We start from the raw sequence: 15,984 nt of genomic DNA on the forward strand, positions 1-15,984 counted from the left end.
TTTTAAAGGAAGGAAAAAAAACTCACTGCTAGGATAGACTCTGAGGAGATGCGCATTAATCGTAGCTCTGAGAAGTACCCTTGTGGTTTACTCAGAAGGAGCCAGAAGCTGCTGCTCGGGGACAGGACTGACTTCTAAACAACGTGAGTTGGGGGAGAGAGAATCCCCAGTGTCTGATAGACAAAGCCTGTGGTTGGGCTGGGGGTTGTATGGGGAGGTGCTGAGGAGTATAGGCTCCTGACTAGGGGGTAGTGATGGTGAGGAGTGAGGAGGATGCAGGAATCTTAGAAGCTCTTTCTGAGCCTTTGGCCCTCATTTCAAAATACAAATCTTTAATGTCTCATTAGCTCCATCCCCCAGTGTGAGCCCTCCAGTGCTCAGGCAAGTGGAAAATGATAAATAATAACGATTCTCTGGCCACCAAACAGATAGAAGTGAAGTGGGGAGGAGGGAGGGGAGAGAACTTCAGTCCCCTGTTGAGATACCTGCCCCTATTTCTTTCCTGTCTCCACTGTTATCAACAGAAGGAAATATTGTGTGACTTTCCTAATAAAAATCATGTTCCTTGAAGCCACAATACTCCCTTAGCAAGCTCCTTGTTTCAGGAGGCAAGACACTGAAGAAAACCTCTGAGGATCTAATCTTGAAGGGACATTCTCTGGCTCCTTCACCTCCCCAGTGTCATTCTGGTCCACTTCTAAAGGCCATAGAGTAGACAACCCTATGACTCCAGCCATTGCTGTATTCCTTTCCCATCCCTATGTCTCAAAACGGCTCCCATAAATAATGGTGGCAGAAATAAAAATGTTTGTTTCAATGCTGGCTTTAAAGCAAGACAACATCCTTTCCCACAATGGTTTTCTTCCCATGGGTTGACCTTGAGAAACTGTAGAGCTTTGCCCACTCCCAGCCTGCCCACTGTTCAGTCTGTCTCACACCCTCCTTCTCTGTCAGTCCCTTGTCCATTTCTCTATCCATCTTGCTAAATTCCAGGTTTAAAATCACTTTGACGATCCAGTTGAGGTAAATCTGCTCCTCCCGACAGTCATTAGGGCTTAGAGAAGCTTCTAGGGATAGGGAGGGAAAAGGGAAGGGGAAAGGAGACCTGAGAGAAAAAGGACAAAGAGCAGAGCTGGGGGGTGGTGTAAGAAACAGCTACGAAGAGAGAGAAAAGGGAGAGGAGGTGGGGTGGAAGACTGACATGAAGAGAGCAAAGAGGAGAGAGGAAAGGGTAAGAGAGAAGAGAAAACTAGATGAAGGATGGGAAAAAAGGAGTTAGAGAAAAACTAACAAAGGAAAGAGGTGAAAGGTAGAGGAGAAGAAAAGAGAGCAGAGAGGGAATGAGAGAGAGATCATCAGGAGAGAGTGAAAGAAATGTTTATATGGAAAAAAGAGAGGGAATGAGACAGACAGAGGAGAGAGAGAGAGATAGAGATGCTACGTCACAGCAGTACATAAGGGTCCCCATCAAGGAATAATAACCTGAACCTTCTCCTTGCCACACATGCCATTTATCCTAGCCCTCCCACATTCTCCAGTAGATGGCGTCCTTAACCATCTCCCTCTTTTATCTTCAATTTCTTCTTACATTCAAGTATCCTCAGATATGCTCAAATCTCTACCATTCTTAAAAAAAAAGAAACAAAAAACCTCTACCAGACTGTCCCATCCCCCCCAGGCTATTGTCCTATATTTCTCCTTTCTTTTTTAGTCAAGCTCCTAGAAAAAGCTGGCTGTATTCATAGCCTCTAATTCCTTTCCTCTCACTCCTCAACCTTTTACAGATTGGCTTCTGACTTTATCATTCAAACGAAACTACTCTCTCTAAAGTTACTAATGATCTCTTAATTGCCAAATCTGATGGTGTTTTTTGGTTTTGTTTTGTTTTTTAGTTCACATCCTTTAGCTCTCCATTGCACTTGATACTGATCATGACTTTCTCCTCCTGGATACTGTCTTTTCTCTGGGTTTTCAAGATACTATCATCTCCTGCCTCTCCCCTTCTTAGTCTTCTTTATTGGCTTATTATCCATTTCATGCTCCCCAATTGTGAGTGTTCTCAAAGGCACTGTAGTGGGTCTTCTTCTCTTTTAAATTTTCTCTTGCTGACTTCATCAGATTTCATGGGCTTAATTATCATTTTTATCACTCCCGGGTCTATATAGCCAATCCAGTCTCTGCTCTGAGTTTTGGTCCCATATTATAAAATGCTATGGGACATTCACAATGAATGTCCCAAAGATGCTTCACATTCAATAGCCAAAATACAATTCATTATCTTTGTCTCCCAAATATACCCCTTTACCAAACCATTGAAGGGGCCATCTTTTTTTTTTTTCCCTAGTCTTCCAGCTTCTTAATCTTACTCATTTCCACTCATTCCACGATCCTCCTATACTGGTCTGCACTTCAGGAAACACCAGGCCTTATCTCAGTACCCAGTGGCTTATGCCTTTTGCTTTTAGGTTGTCTTTCATCTACTCAGTGTATGCTGTGTAGGTACCTAGTTGTTTCTATGTTGTCTCCTCCTTAGAATGTAAGCTCTTTGAGGATAAGGACTATATTTTTCTCTTTCTTTGTATCCTAGTAATTACATAGTAAGTGCTCCTGTACTTAAATTACTATGGGCCAGGCACTGTGCTAATCCCTGAGATGCAAAGCAAAACAAAACAGCAACAAAACTGTCTCTACCCTTAAGGAGGTGGAATTTCCAGCTTAGTTCTGAAGCTGGAAGTCAGGGAAATGGAAATGTCAAAATGGGGAGGGAGAGCAGTCCAGGCCTGGGGGAAAAGGCAGAGAATCAGGAGATGGAATAGAATTTGTGAAGAGCTGCAATTAGGCCAGTGTTTTTGGAAGACAGAGAAAGTAGAGTGTGAGAAGCCTGGATAGTGAGGAAGGGGCCATGTTCTGAAGAACTTTGAGGGCCAAACAGAGGAGTACACATTTGGTCCTGGATGGAACCATTGGAGCATTTTGAGCAGGGGTGTGACATGGCCAGCCCTAGGTTTTAGAAAAATCACCTTGGCAGCTGAGTGGAGAATGGATTGTAGTGGACAGACTTGAAGCCATGAAGCCAGTTAGAAGGTTTTTGCAATAGTCCAGGGAAGAGATGATGGAGGACTGAGCTAGGGTGGTTGCTATGTGATTAAGGAGAGGCGGACGTAGAGGAAGGATGTTTTGAAGGTACAAATGATCAGATTTAGCAATGGATTGGCTATGTAGGGTGAGCAAGAGTGAGGAGTTTAGTATGACACAAAGGTTTTGAACCTGGGTGACTGAGAGAATGGCAGGTCCTTGACAGGAACAGAGAAGAGGGGAGGTTTTATGGGGAAGATGATGAGTTTTGTTTCGGACATGCTGAATTCGAGATGCCTAAAGGCAGTTAATAATGGGAGATTAGAGCTCAGGAGTGAGACAAGGGCTGGAATATAGATATAGGAATTATTTGCATAGGGATAATAATTGAGTTTATGGAAGTGGAAAGATCATCAAGTCAGAGAGAATGCAGTGAAGGCAAACAGGTCCCAGGATAGAATCTTGGGGGACACTCATGGTCAGTGGGCATAATATTGATGAAGAACCAGCAAGGGAAACTGAGACTGAGGGCTTGGACAGATAAAAAGGAAAACCAGGAGAGAGAAGTGTCATGAAGGCCTAGAGAGGAATGAGTATTGAGGAAGAGAAGGTAATTAACAATGTTAAATGTTGCTGAGAAGTCAAGAAGGATTAGGATTGAGAAAAAAATCTGGCGATTAAGAGATTGATTATATTAAAAACAGCAGAATATGTTAAAGCAACTTCAAGGTTGAGAACAGAAATGTTAAGCAAGCATAACTTATTAATTTTATGACCCTGCATTAAACAATGTCCCATAGGCCTGGATGCCTATCTCACAGATTCCAAGTTCCTTTTCTCCCTTCCCTTCTCCTATCCACAACTCAATAAATGAGTTGTGCTGTTGACAATTAAAAAAAAAAGTTGGACCTTTTGTCGAACTGTGTGCAAAGCTTGGTGTTTCAGTGTAAATGCATCTTATATGTGAAGTATTATGATTATGAAGCCTCTGAATATTCAGTGGCTTCTTATTGACTAAATCTCAAACTCCTTTGCCTGGCATTCAAGGCTCTCTACCATCTTAGTCAATCTTACCTTTCTAACCTTATTTTATGTTCCACATTTCAGCTAAACTGGATTACTTTCTGTCCCACCCCTTAATTCCCTAAGCCTGGAATATTCTCCCTTCTACTTCTTGACTATTAAATTCCTGTGCACTCTTTAGGCCCAACTAAAATGCCTCCATGTAGTAGTTCCTAATCCTCTCCCCACTTGCTTTAACAACCTTGTCTGTTCAGTCTAACATTGCTGTTTTCCCTTCATTCTTGAAGAGGAACGATGATATCATGGGGTGATGTCTTGACTAAATCCAACCTAATGGTACATTGTTCTATTCCTCCCTAATGTGCTTATATAATATGATATATTACAATTATCTGTTTCTTTCCCCATGTACTGTATCCTTGGTGAGGGTAGGGACCCTGTCTTACCTAAATTGGCATTTACAACTCTTCATCAACTGGCCCCATCCTTTCTTTCTAGTCTTGTTACACATTACACCCCTCTATTTACTCTTTGGTCCAGTGACACTGGCCTATTTATTGCAACTCAGCTATAACATACCACCTCCTGCCACTATGCCTATGCATTGGCTTTACTCCATGCCTGGAATGCATTTGCTCCGTACTTCAGCCTCTTAGAATTTCTGACTTTCTTCTCAACTCAGCAGAAATGCCACCATCTATAGGAGGCTTTACCTGGTCCATCCAGGAGTAGCAGGGCCTTTCCTCTTAAGGTTACCTTTTCACTATCCCATATGTGTCTTGCAACTCAGTATGCATATCTATGCTAGGCCTCATATTGGACTGCAAGCTCTTTGAGAGCAGGACCTGTTTTTGCTTCTTCTCTGTATCCCCAGTGCATAGTACAGTGCCTGGCACAAATTAAGTGATTAATGAAGGCCTATTAATTGATTCAGCTGGAGTCTTTTAGTGTGCTCTGAATACAATAATTACTTAATAAATGTTTGTTGAATGAATGACTGAATGAGAACAGGAAACTGATACCAAGAATGTTGACAGTGAGTTTGCCATGTTTGGGGCAATTGGGAGTACCAATCATCTCAGGCCCCTTTGGGTCCCAGGGGGCTTGGGTGCTGTCCCAGTTAATGACTTTGCTTTGAGAGCAGATCTGTTGAAATCTGTAGTTTCTTCATCCATTATCAAAGTGAACAGATGAGAAAGAGAAGTTGGGGGTGGGGGGAAGGAGAGAGAGGAGAGAAAGAGTAGAGAAAATGAGGGAAAAAAAGCCAAGACAGACTCTTTAAAAGGGGGACTTTATTTATTATACTGGAGCAACGCGCCAACGACCCAGCTCTGCTCCCATACACAAGAAATCCGCAAAGCTGTCACTCAGTTTTGAACCAAGATCGCAGTGGCACTAAAAACACATTGAAAACATTGACTCTCTTCCCTTTTTTTTCCTCTTTTTTTTTTTTTTGGTACAAAATGGTACAAACAACAATACAAAAGAGTTGTGCTGTTGACGATTACAAAAAAAGTTGGACCTTTTGTTGAACTGCGCAATGCTTGGCGCTGCAGTGTGAATGCATCGTACACCAGTCGCCTTGCCCAAAAACAACCACCATCATGCAGGCTGCTACACATTTTGTCCATTGTCAAAAGAAACATGCAAAAGAAAAAAAGAATCCAAATGGAAAGAAAAAGGAGAGAAAGGAAAAGGAAGAAGCGTTCTGTTTCTGTACATAGGTGTTGCTTTTCTCCAACTTGATTTGTAGCATCGAGCAGTACCTACATTATATACATACATATTTGCAGTGAGCAGTTTTAGGCGGTATTCTGGGTACTTGAGATCTTTTTTTTCCTTTGATTTTGCCAGAAATCAAGATTTTTTTGTCTTTTTGCCTCGATGAAAGCAAGTTGAGGTGTCCAGTCATATTTTCTGATTGAAAGTGTCAGGCAAGGCTCTTCCCTAAGGAAATGGAGGCATTTCTGAGGGGCAGAGCCCTGACTTTTTAATTTTTTTTTTTTAGCACTTTGGATGTGCTAATAAACATTATGAAGAGGAGACGGTTTTGTGGACAAGTGCATAGGGAGGGCCAACAGAAGCAATGTCCCAATTCTGTTTTCTACCCAACCCTGGTTGGTACTAAACCATCCTGCTCATTACAGAACTCCCCCCCACCCCCAACTAAATCTTGAGCCCAAACCCTGCCATGCCAGTGGCTTCTGCCTTTCTATGGAGGGGCTTCTGGGCTTCAGTCTCACTTTTCCACTGAAACTTTCTATTTACAAGATACTAACCACAAACTTTTAACATTGATTGTACTCTTGACTTATGCTAAATTCACTAGCCTAAGCCTGGGCTTGAAGATTGCTCTAGGAAGAGGATAGGGGCCCTAGTGGAGTTGGGGCAGGCTAGTGTTTGAGACACAGAGAAGTCTTCGCCATCCTGCATTCCCATACCCTCTGCCTTGTTAGTGAGCAAGTGGACAACAGAGATGCTCTGATGCCCATTGGCAGTGGCAAGAAGCAAAGAGGAAAAAAAGGCAAGTTCAGAGGAATAAGTACAGGAAATGTGCTTTCTCACAAGCCCCTTAAGTTCCTCTCACCTTACATTGCAAGATGAAAGGTTAGGGAAAGGGATCCTGGTGACTATCTTCTTTCAGGGGCTAAGTCAGTTTCCTATTCTTCCACCCTGGTGCATGTGCCACTTTAAACAATGGGGATTGTAAGTAGGGCTTGGCAACATTATTTTTTCTCCACAGAGCAGAGCTTCAGGGGTGCATTTACCAACCTCCCTCCCCATCCCTATCTCTTTCAGTAAGATGGTCCCAATTCAGGGGCATCCTTCTAGAGCAGGGTTCTTGATACGTGGCTTGTGAGTAGATTTCAGGGGGGTCTGAAAATTTTTAATATTTTGATGGCTGTATTTCAGTATAATTGGTTTCCCTTGTAATCTGTGCATTTTACACAGGATTACATGGGAAACAAATTATGCTTTATTTTGTGCATTTAAAAATGCTACTCTGAGAAGGGATCCATAGACTTTAACCCGACTGCCAAAGGGGTCCATGACACAAAAAAGGGGTAAGAAGGGGTAAGATCCCGTGTGTGTGTGTGTGTGTGTGTGTGTGTGTCTGAGAGACAGAGAGAGAGAGAGAGAGAGAGAGAGAGAGAGAGAGTGTGTACCCAGAGCTAGACTTGAGAACTAGCAGCTATTTTGTTCTTGGGAAGTTCAGGGAAAAAATATTTGTACCTGCTTCAGTCAACAAATCATATTCACATTTAAAAGTAATTCACAGTCCTCAGGTTTAAAACTTCTACCTAAAAGAACTTAAAAAAATGACAATCACTACCCAACTCACAATCCACTAACCCTAACCCCACCAACAATTCCATTAGTCCCCCCTCCCCCCTCCCTGTTTTGCTCCCTCATCCCCATGAACATTTCAGACAATTCTCATTGGCTAACTGACCCCAAGTGGTTTGCATAGCATGGCTTTAAACTGGGGTGGGGTGGGATGGGAATAGCTTACACTGAGAAGCTCTCCCTACCACCTGCCTGACTCGCCCTCCCCCTTGGCTTCCATGAGTACATTTCCTTGGGGACTTGGCTGCCTGCATAGAGGGAAAAAATAGGCCAGAGGTGGGCCCCTGATCCTCAGTCATTTGAAAAAAGATCTCCTATTTCCCCATCCCTACCATTTCCATTCCCTTTCTTCTGAAGTACTCTAGAAAGTACAAGAAGAGACAGAAACATTGTCTGGGCTTTAATGACTGATCCACACAACAGTCAGTGCACTTAGGTAGAGCCAGTAGGGATGGGGGTGGTGAAAGTGAGGCACAATTATGACTTTAAATTGGGAGACTCTCTACTGTTTGTCATATATGTACCTTAAAGGAATGGGGAAAGTACAGGAGAAAGGGTCATAGGCTGAGAAAATCAATTCACCACTCCTTTGTCCAAGAAATGATGGGGGCAGGGAAGAGCCACCAGAATACTAGGGGAGTATCTGAGTAAGAGGCACCTTAGGGTGGGTGTAGAGGTTTCTGTGTTGGAAAGGGATGGGGAGGATGCTGTGTATGGGGACTGTAGGTTCCCTACTAAACGCAGGTTACTTAGCAAACCCCACCCCCCAAACTACCATGATGCTCTAGAGGGATGTCCCTCTGTCAACCCATCAACCTTTTGGGGGCATTTCCTGAGTTCCTGTCTAACACGATGTCATTTTCTCAGGAATCTCCCTCTAAGCTTCTTCCTCCTCACCAACCAAGTGGTGAATGGGGAAAACACACCGGATTGCAAATGGGAGATGGGAAGAGTACATATTTCGCATTCCTTCTGTCCCCTCTGGAGTCCAGATGGCACATGTTCCAAGCATTCTTTTGTTCACAGAAGTTGCGTCTTAGGGAAGATAAACTGGTGAAATGGGAAATGCACAAAGAGCATGTTCATCACTTAGAAGCTATAGCAGCCCAGTATGCTCTCCTTAATGGGACCCATTGGCTGCCAGAGGGATCCCTGCCTCTCTCCCTCCTTTAACACTGAGATTCAAAATCATTCTCATCATGGAAGAAGTCATCGTCCTTAGATAGTCACCTTCTGACACCACATATACACTTGGAATCAAAAGGAAAAGAGAGTTAAGCACTTCGACACTTTTACCATATTCACTCTAAACTTAGTTGCAGAATATAAAAAAAATACACAGTTTACCCAGGGACGCCTAGCACGGGACTTAGGTGGCTTCTAACCCAAGAAACATGGTTCATATCACATATCCATGCAGGTGAGATCATCTCACAAACATTAGACAGAAACCCACAAGTCCAAATCAGTAAAGGGGGAAAAGGTTGTTTTCAAATCTAATAGCTATTTCTTATTGGTTCAAAATGACCTTACATACAAACTAGGTAGTTACTACCATTTCTAATTCTGAGGTTCAATTCTCTGGATGCTATGAAACCTTTTGCTAAGTTGTCATTCTTGGAGCACAGCCAGGAACACGCACCACGGAGTGAGCATGCCTTTATCCACGGTTGCCGCTCTCCCCCGTGGACTTGATTAGAGTGAGCAGTGTCAGGCACCCACTGAGTAGTGGGGGCACACACTAGTTGGTTTACATGTTGCTGTCTGACTTTGGCTGTTGGTGCTTGGAACATGAATACTTTACTAGACAAGGGAGTTAGAGGTGAGGGCAATGGGCTAATGAAGCCAGGCTACATCTTTAACACTGAGTGGGAAGGTGGCCGGCAGGGTCCTTGTGAAACGTCAAAGTGATAAAAAAGCAGTATCTGTCCTTGGGGATGGCTATGCATCAGTGATGATGCCTGACAGCAACATGTAGCTTGGCCAGACTTTAGTTACAGGACTCAGTAGCCTGGGGGCAACCAGAAACCTGTGGAAGGCAGAACACAAAGAGATGCTCCTTTGGTCTTTTGGTGGTTATATGGGTAGAGAGTTTCACCAGGCCTAGTGGAGATTTTCCAGAGGAGCCTATAGCCCAAGGCTAATCGATGTGGCTGTTTTATGTGGCTACCTCAATTGTGGCCAGGGGAGAAGAGGGATCCCAGGTGACAAGTGCATCTGTTAACACAGAACTATAAACAGCAAAGATGACTAAACCACCATCTGCAGAGTACTAAAGAATGGCTATTTGGATTTTGACCCAAAATACGTTTTGTGTTTTTTTTTTTTAGCTTTGTGAAGTAAGTCATCCACTTTTATTTATTTATTTTTTTCTTTAAAAAAATGAAAAAAAAAGACCACCCAAAAACAAAAACCAGAAACAATCTCCATGGTTCCTTCATTATTCCTTCAGAGCCAGAACTAGCTTGGGGTCAGAGAGAGTGCTGCTCATGATGGTCGAAACTTTTGTTTGTTTTTAATCGCTCCTGAGATCGAGGGAATCTGATACATGTACCAAAAGGCACTTTCAAATTTTTTTTTAAAAACAGTACTTCTGTTCTAAGAAATTCAAGTTAAGACAGAGTGCCTTTCACTCTCCTTAGTCATAAAGCGGATATTGTAATGAGCCATAACCCTGCTGACACTTAAAAAAAAATGGAGCAGAGACAACAAGTGTTCATGCTAGACAGCTCAATGTTCTGGGGAAAAAAAAATAAAAGTAACTCCTAACTCACCACTAAAATAATACAGTCAGCAGGGGGGAGTAATTAAAAAAGCTGCCACTTTTGTACAGCTCTTGCTTCTCTGCTGTCTGTTCGCTTTTTGTTGATTTTGTTCTAAGAATATGAGGTCAGTTAATCTTCTTCGCCCCCTCCGTACATGTCCGCAAGTTTCTTGAACCTGGGTCCCCAGTCGTTGAGATAGTCGTAGTCTTGGTCCCCAGAGCTGGAAGAGTTCAGAGAGCTGACCGAGCCTGCTGTGGAACCACTGCCTTCATAGTCAAAGACCAGCAGGGAATCGTAGGGGGGCGCTGTGGGGTCATTATCTGCAGCTCGCAACCCCTGGATTCACAAAAGACAAGCAAGGCGTTAAGGAGGCAATGGGGAATCCAGTGGTGGGAGTGGGGACAATGGGTGGGGCACCATAGGAGGAAGATATTGCCTGAGTTGTGCCCAAAGCTATTCTAAGGCTTCTCTGGGCGGCTTCTTTTCCTGTAAAATGAAAGGGTTGGATCAGGTGATCTCTAAGGCCCTTCCAATATAAGATTCTATGAGTATGACTCTGCTTAAGGTAATTATATGAGATGAAAACATTGGATACAAAAGAGGAGAGTTAAAAAGATATCTGGGGGCAGCTAGGTGGCACAGTGAGTAGAGCACTGGCCCTAGAATCAGGAGGACCCAAGTTCAAATCTGGCCTCAGACACTTGACACATTTGCTAGCTGTGTGACCTTGGGCAAGTCACTTAACCCCAATTGCCCTGCCTTCCCTCCTCAAAAAAAGAGATATCTACACATTCAAGTGTTGAGGATACGTAGGAGTGATGGTTATTCTGCATGTGTTTATTATCCTATGATCTGATGATCTTATCATCACAGCAAGCACTGTATCCATGGGTTCCACGGTCTAATCCCCAAAGAAGCTTTCTTTCTGCAGAACTGCTCTAGGGACCTGAACAGGGCTGCTGTCCAAAGATCAGGAAGGAACATCCCTATTACCTCCAAACTGCTCAGGACACTCCTGGAGGGCTAGGGCTCAATCCTCCCACTGATATGGAATTTCTTCCACAGTTCCTCCATTCTTTGCCTCAGTCTGCCCACTTGCAAACTAAGGCTTGTACAAGGTAGCTTTGTCCTGAAGGAATATTGTCATGACTAGATAGCATCTTTTGGGCTTCTAAAGGATGAAAAATCCTTTAATACCTTCAAGGACAGCATTTTCTACTTTCCCCACCAAGGCTGAGGACAATGTGCACACATTTCACGAGTTTGCAGTCTCCAAATGGTTTCTCCAGGCCCTTTATCCTCACTCCAGAAGGGAAGGATGTAACTAGTTTATGCTACACACATTTAAATATAAATCCCGTTTGCTAAAAACAATTTCTCACACATTCTGGGACAGAAGAGAGAAGATGGGACTGTCTCAAATTAGGATTCATGTTTCACCTCCCCTTACAGAGGCAGTGAATTAAAGGAGTGATGACAACACTTTGTGCGTTTTCTGTTGTCTTATCAGGTGACACAAGGCCAATTTACTTTCACCTGACTATACCCCTCACTGCAAAGGCCTCAAGCTCCAGTCACCCTGGGAAGAAATCACTTCAGAGTTCTATTGAAACACCATGTTCTGTTCAGGTATATGTGTGTTTTTCCAAAGCGAAATCCTGGTATAGCCTGAGATTTTAGAGACTCCCCTGACTGGAGGTCAAGAAGGCATCTTATGATGTGATCTAGGGCAAGGCACTCTGGGTTTCAGTTTCTTCTGTTGAATTAGACAAACTCCAAGTTCCCTTCTATATCTATATATGGTCTATGTTCTAAGGTCACTTCCAGTGATTCTACAGGACACAGGAGGATGTGGAGGGTAAGGAGCCATAGGGATATCCCCAATCCTCAGTCCACTTCTTGCCCACATCCATCTAGGCACCAGATAGCCTAGAGTAGGCAAGACCATGAAGAACGCTTTTCCCTCCTCAGACTTTTCCCTATACAGATTCTGTTGGAATTTCTCCTTCCCTCCAATCTTCCTGCCATCCTCATTTCTCTTTCATGCCATCTGTAGCCCCTAGGGAGAAAACACTCTAACCCTCTAGCCTACCATGCTCTTCCCAACAGTCATAGGGACACAGCCATTTATACCACCTTAATGAGCAGGGAGTCACCAAAAGCAATTCAGTAAGCCAGAAGTCCCCTGGGCCTCACCATTTGCCTGGAGTTGTACGTTCTCATCACTGGACCTCTGTATCTACTCTGTGGCTGAGGCTTTCCATATGTGTCATCTCTTTGAATTAGAATGTGAACTCCTTGAGAGCTAGGGCTGAGTTTTCCATTTGTGTCCCTATCATTTAGAACAATGTCTGGCACAAACTAAGTGCTTACATGATGTTTCATCCATCCATCCATCCATCAATTCCAATTCTAGTGTTCTATGCTAGGAATTCCCTTCTTGCTTTAACATTTTATATTTTTACCATTTTAAAATAATATAATTTTTGTCAGAGCTTAAGCTGTAAAAGCCATGGGGAACTTGTGATGTTTAAAAAAGAGACCTTCTGTGTGCTTATCTCTAGAAACCTGGTTCAATAACAAGTGTTTTATGTGAAAGAGAGCCTGAAATTACCTGCCTGAGCAACCAGTGGATAGAAAAGTCATAGGGTGCTGCTTTGCTAATGTAAAGACACATAGCGTATTGTGTGTCTGTATATATGGTATGTGTATATATATATACATATATATATACACACGCATATATGTGTATATGTGTGCATGTGTGTGCACATATATGTACACATGTGTATAGGCATATACATGTGCATGCATATGTGGTATATATGCATATACATATACGTATGTATGTATACACACACACACACACACACACACTTTTTCCCCTCTTTCTGGCTTCGGAAGAAGGAGAAGGATCACATTGGGCAGTTCACTTTTGTCTGGCCTACAACTGGACTACTAGCAGCAATTCAAATAAAAACAAATCATTCTTAGGTCCCAACTATGTGCCAGGTACTGGGCTAGGCTCTACAGACACCAAGGAGTCTCTACTCTCATGGAGCTCATTTTCTCCTGTGGGGTGGGGATATTATCAAAACAGTCAGAAGTTTTCTTTGCTAAGAGAAAATTTTGATTCTAAGAAAAAAAATTTGGGTGAAGATTTATTCCACTTAAGTCTGGGATAAAAATGAGGAAACAGCTAACTAGCAAATGTGATACCTAATTGTGCCAGAGGGTTCTGATATTTCTACATGTCTCTAAAGCCTTCTTTTAAGTGTATTTTTATGTACTGTGATTATTAAAGTGTTATGGTTACTTATTTTAAAAACATTCTATTTTTAAAGAGGAAAAGCATAAGTGACTGATAAAAAATGTGCTCCACATCCTCTCTACTCATTTGGCCATTCCCATGGAAAGTCTATTTGTATGTTTGAACTGTGAGAACATACTCTAGGAACTGCTGATTTCCCTAGTGGCAGCTTGTTTAATTGCACCCTAGTGCTTAGGTGATAATGATGGGGGAAATGGGAATAGATTCTAGGTTATGAGTCTGTAATTAATCCCAAACCAATAAAGTAATGGCTAATGGAATGTCTAATGGTAGAACTCCAGGTGCCAGGGCAAGCCAATGAGGGAGAAGATTTTGGTCAGGGGACCTTTTAGATCTCCTCTAAAAGCAGCTAGGTGGGGAGGTGGATAGAGCACTGAGCCTAAAGTTAGGAAGGCATGAGTTCAAATCCAACCTCAGGCATTTAGCTGTTGGACCTTGGGAAATTTACTTAATATCTTCTAATATCAGCTTCCTCATCTATAAAATGGAGACAGTGATAACACCTATCCTGAAGATTTTTTGGTGAGATCAAATGAGATTATGTTTGTAAAGTGTTTTTGTATTTGTATATTATTTGTAAAGTGTATTTGTAATGCGCATAGTAGGTACTTAATAAATGTTGCTCCTTCCTCACTTCTCTAAGAAGTGCCATTTAGGAGACAGCCCCTTCCATCTACAGGTATAGCCAGTCACACCTCCCCCCCCCCCCACTTTTTAATGCCAAAGCCAACCTATTAACATTTTCATCTCAAAGGAAGCACATTTGTTTGATCTGACAAGAAAAAAAAAAACGACTCTCTGGGCTAGGAACCAAGTCTCTAAGAATCATGGTCAATGGAAGCTTTGAGGCAACTCAGTCCAGAGTGTCTCCAGATGCAAGTTGGCATCTGCAACATGAAGTCTAGAACTGCAGTCTGGAATCGTGCCTGCTCTGAATATTGACATATCTGTAGTATTTTCTTCCAAGTAGTCTGGGCAAATTTTGTCTTTGTAGCTGCACACCACCAGGCTCCGAAGACTCCTTCCATGTCTAACTCTGTCACCCTACCCTGTTAGTTTACCCCCTTTTAGAGTTTCAGGAAACGCTCACCTCATTGATGAAGTCACCAATGTCTCCTGGGTGGGGGACAACTGGCCGGATTGGGTACTGGGGCTCAGCCCCTACTGGCCTCTCATCTACTCGCCTCACACCTGGTGCTTTGTTTAATACGTGGTCCATTGTCTCTGGTTGTTGAAGTTGGCTTAGGTCATAATCCTAAAACATGGGGAGAGGTGCACATTTAGGCCTAGAGAGGACTTTGTTGGAGGTCGTTAAATAATAATAATCATATCGAAAATAGCTCTGATTTATACAGCCTTTAATAGCTTACAAAGTAGTTAAATGACTTACCCATGGTCACATTGCTAGCAAGTGTTGGAAACAGGATTTAAATGGAAGTCTCATCTAACTCCAGTGCTTGAAACTAAGCAAGTCTGATCATTCTTCCATATAACCCTCCCTTCTCTGAGTCAATAATGTTGAATTAAAGATCAAAGTATTTGAAACTTCCAATCACAAAGTTAATATTTAGTTTGGAAAAAAGAAAACTTAGGTACATCAGAGTTCCATCTCCTAAGGTAGTGGAGACCAATGAATAGAAGCAATTAATAGTCAGGGAATATGACAGGGGTGAAGGAAATGGTCTGAAAAGGGGTATAGTCAAAAGACTAAAGAGAAGGGGCCCAAAGGAAAAGTCAAATATCCACAGAATCAACCAGTCCTGGGGACCTGAGAAGGAGACAGTTGAATTGAGGAGAAATAGTTGTTGACACTGTGCTATTTATACATAGAATAAGGTCAGGAAAAATGCCCTGTAGGGAGAAGTATAAGGTGCTGCAAATGACAATTTTTCTGACACAAAGAATCAGCCCAGGATAATTCATTTGAAAGGGGCAAGATGCTAGTTATGCCCCCTCCTCATTCAGTTGCAGCCATGTGATTGAGGGTCCAAATAGGATCCATGGCATCAGCTATGTGAAGGGCTAAAACACAGAAGAGGATTCACTGTTATTCTGATGTGACTCTGGGTGGCACAACCAGGGTTAGTAGGTGGAAGCTACAGAGAGGTTGGCTCATTATAAAGGAAGAATTTTCTAACCATCAGAGTTAGGACAAAGTGGCCTCTTCCATTGTTCAGCAGCGGAACAAGCCACTTTGGGTGAGCTGGCAGATATTTTCACCCTAATCTCCAAAGTATAAGAGTATTTCAAATGAGAGTGGGAAAGAAGCTGCCCTTATGGAGGCCTTAACTGAGCTAAGCTGCCTTTAGCTTGAAGCTCAATTATGAAATAGACCTTGGCTACTACGGCTTGGCAAAAGAAAAGAAAGATGAATAGAAGGAATAAATTCTCCAAACACATTTAGACATTTACAAATGAGAACCAGAGAGAGAAATTAAAGGC

At 42.6% G+C, this 15,984-nt stretch overlaps 1 protein-coding gene across 1 annotated transcript in view; it reads right to left on the reverse strand.

The window, feature by feature from the left end:
• Positions 1-9,852: 9,852 nt before the first annotated feature.
• Positions 9,853-15,984, reverse strand: part of CDH4 (cadherin 4) — a 255,626-nt gene continuing 249,494 nt past the window's right edge. Inside the window, exons 12-13 of the mRNA XM_036749894.1 lie at positions 14,633-14,797; positions 9,853-10,547 (exon numbers count right to left, since the gene is read on the reverse strand). Of these exons, the coding sequence (XP_036605789.1) occupies positions 10,341-10,547; positions 14,633-14,797 (372 nt within the window). The 3' untranslated portion in view covers positions 9,853-10,340. The remainder of the gene's footprint in view (positions 10,548-14,632; positions 14,798-15,984) is intronic.

This window comes from Trichosurus vulpecula, chromosome 3, assembly GCF_011100635.1.
Source record: "Trichosurus vulpecula isolate mTriVul1 chromosome 3, mTriVul1.pri, whole genome shotgun sequence".
NCBI classification, from domain to species: Eukaryota; Metazoa; Chordata; class Mammalia; order Diprotodontia; family Phalangeridae; genus Trichosurus; species Trichosurus vulpecula.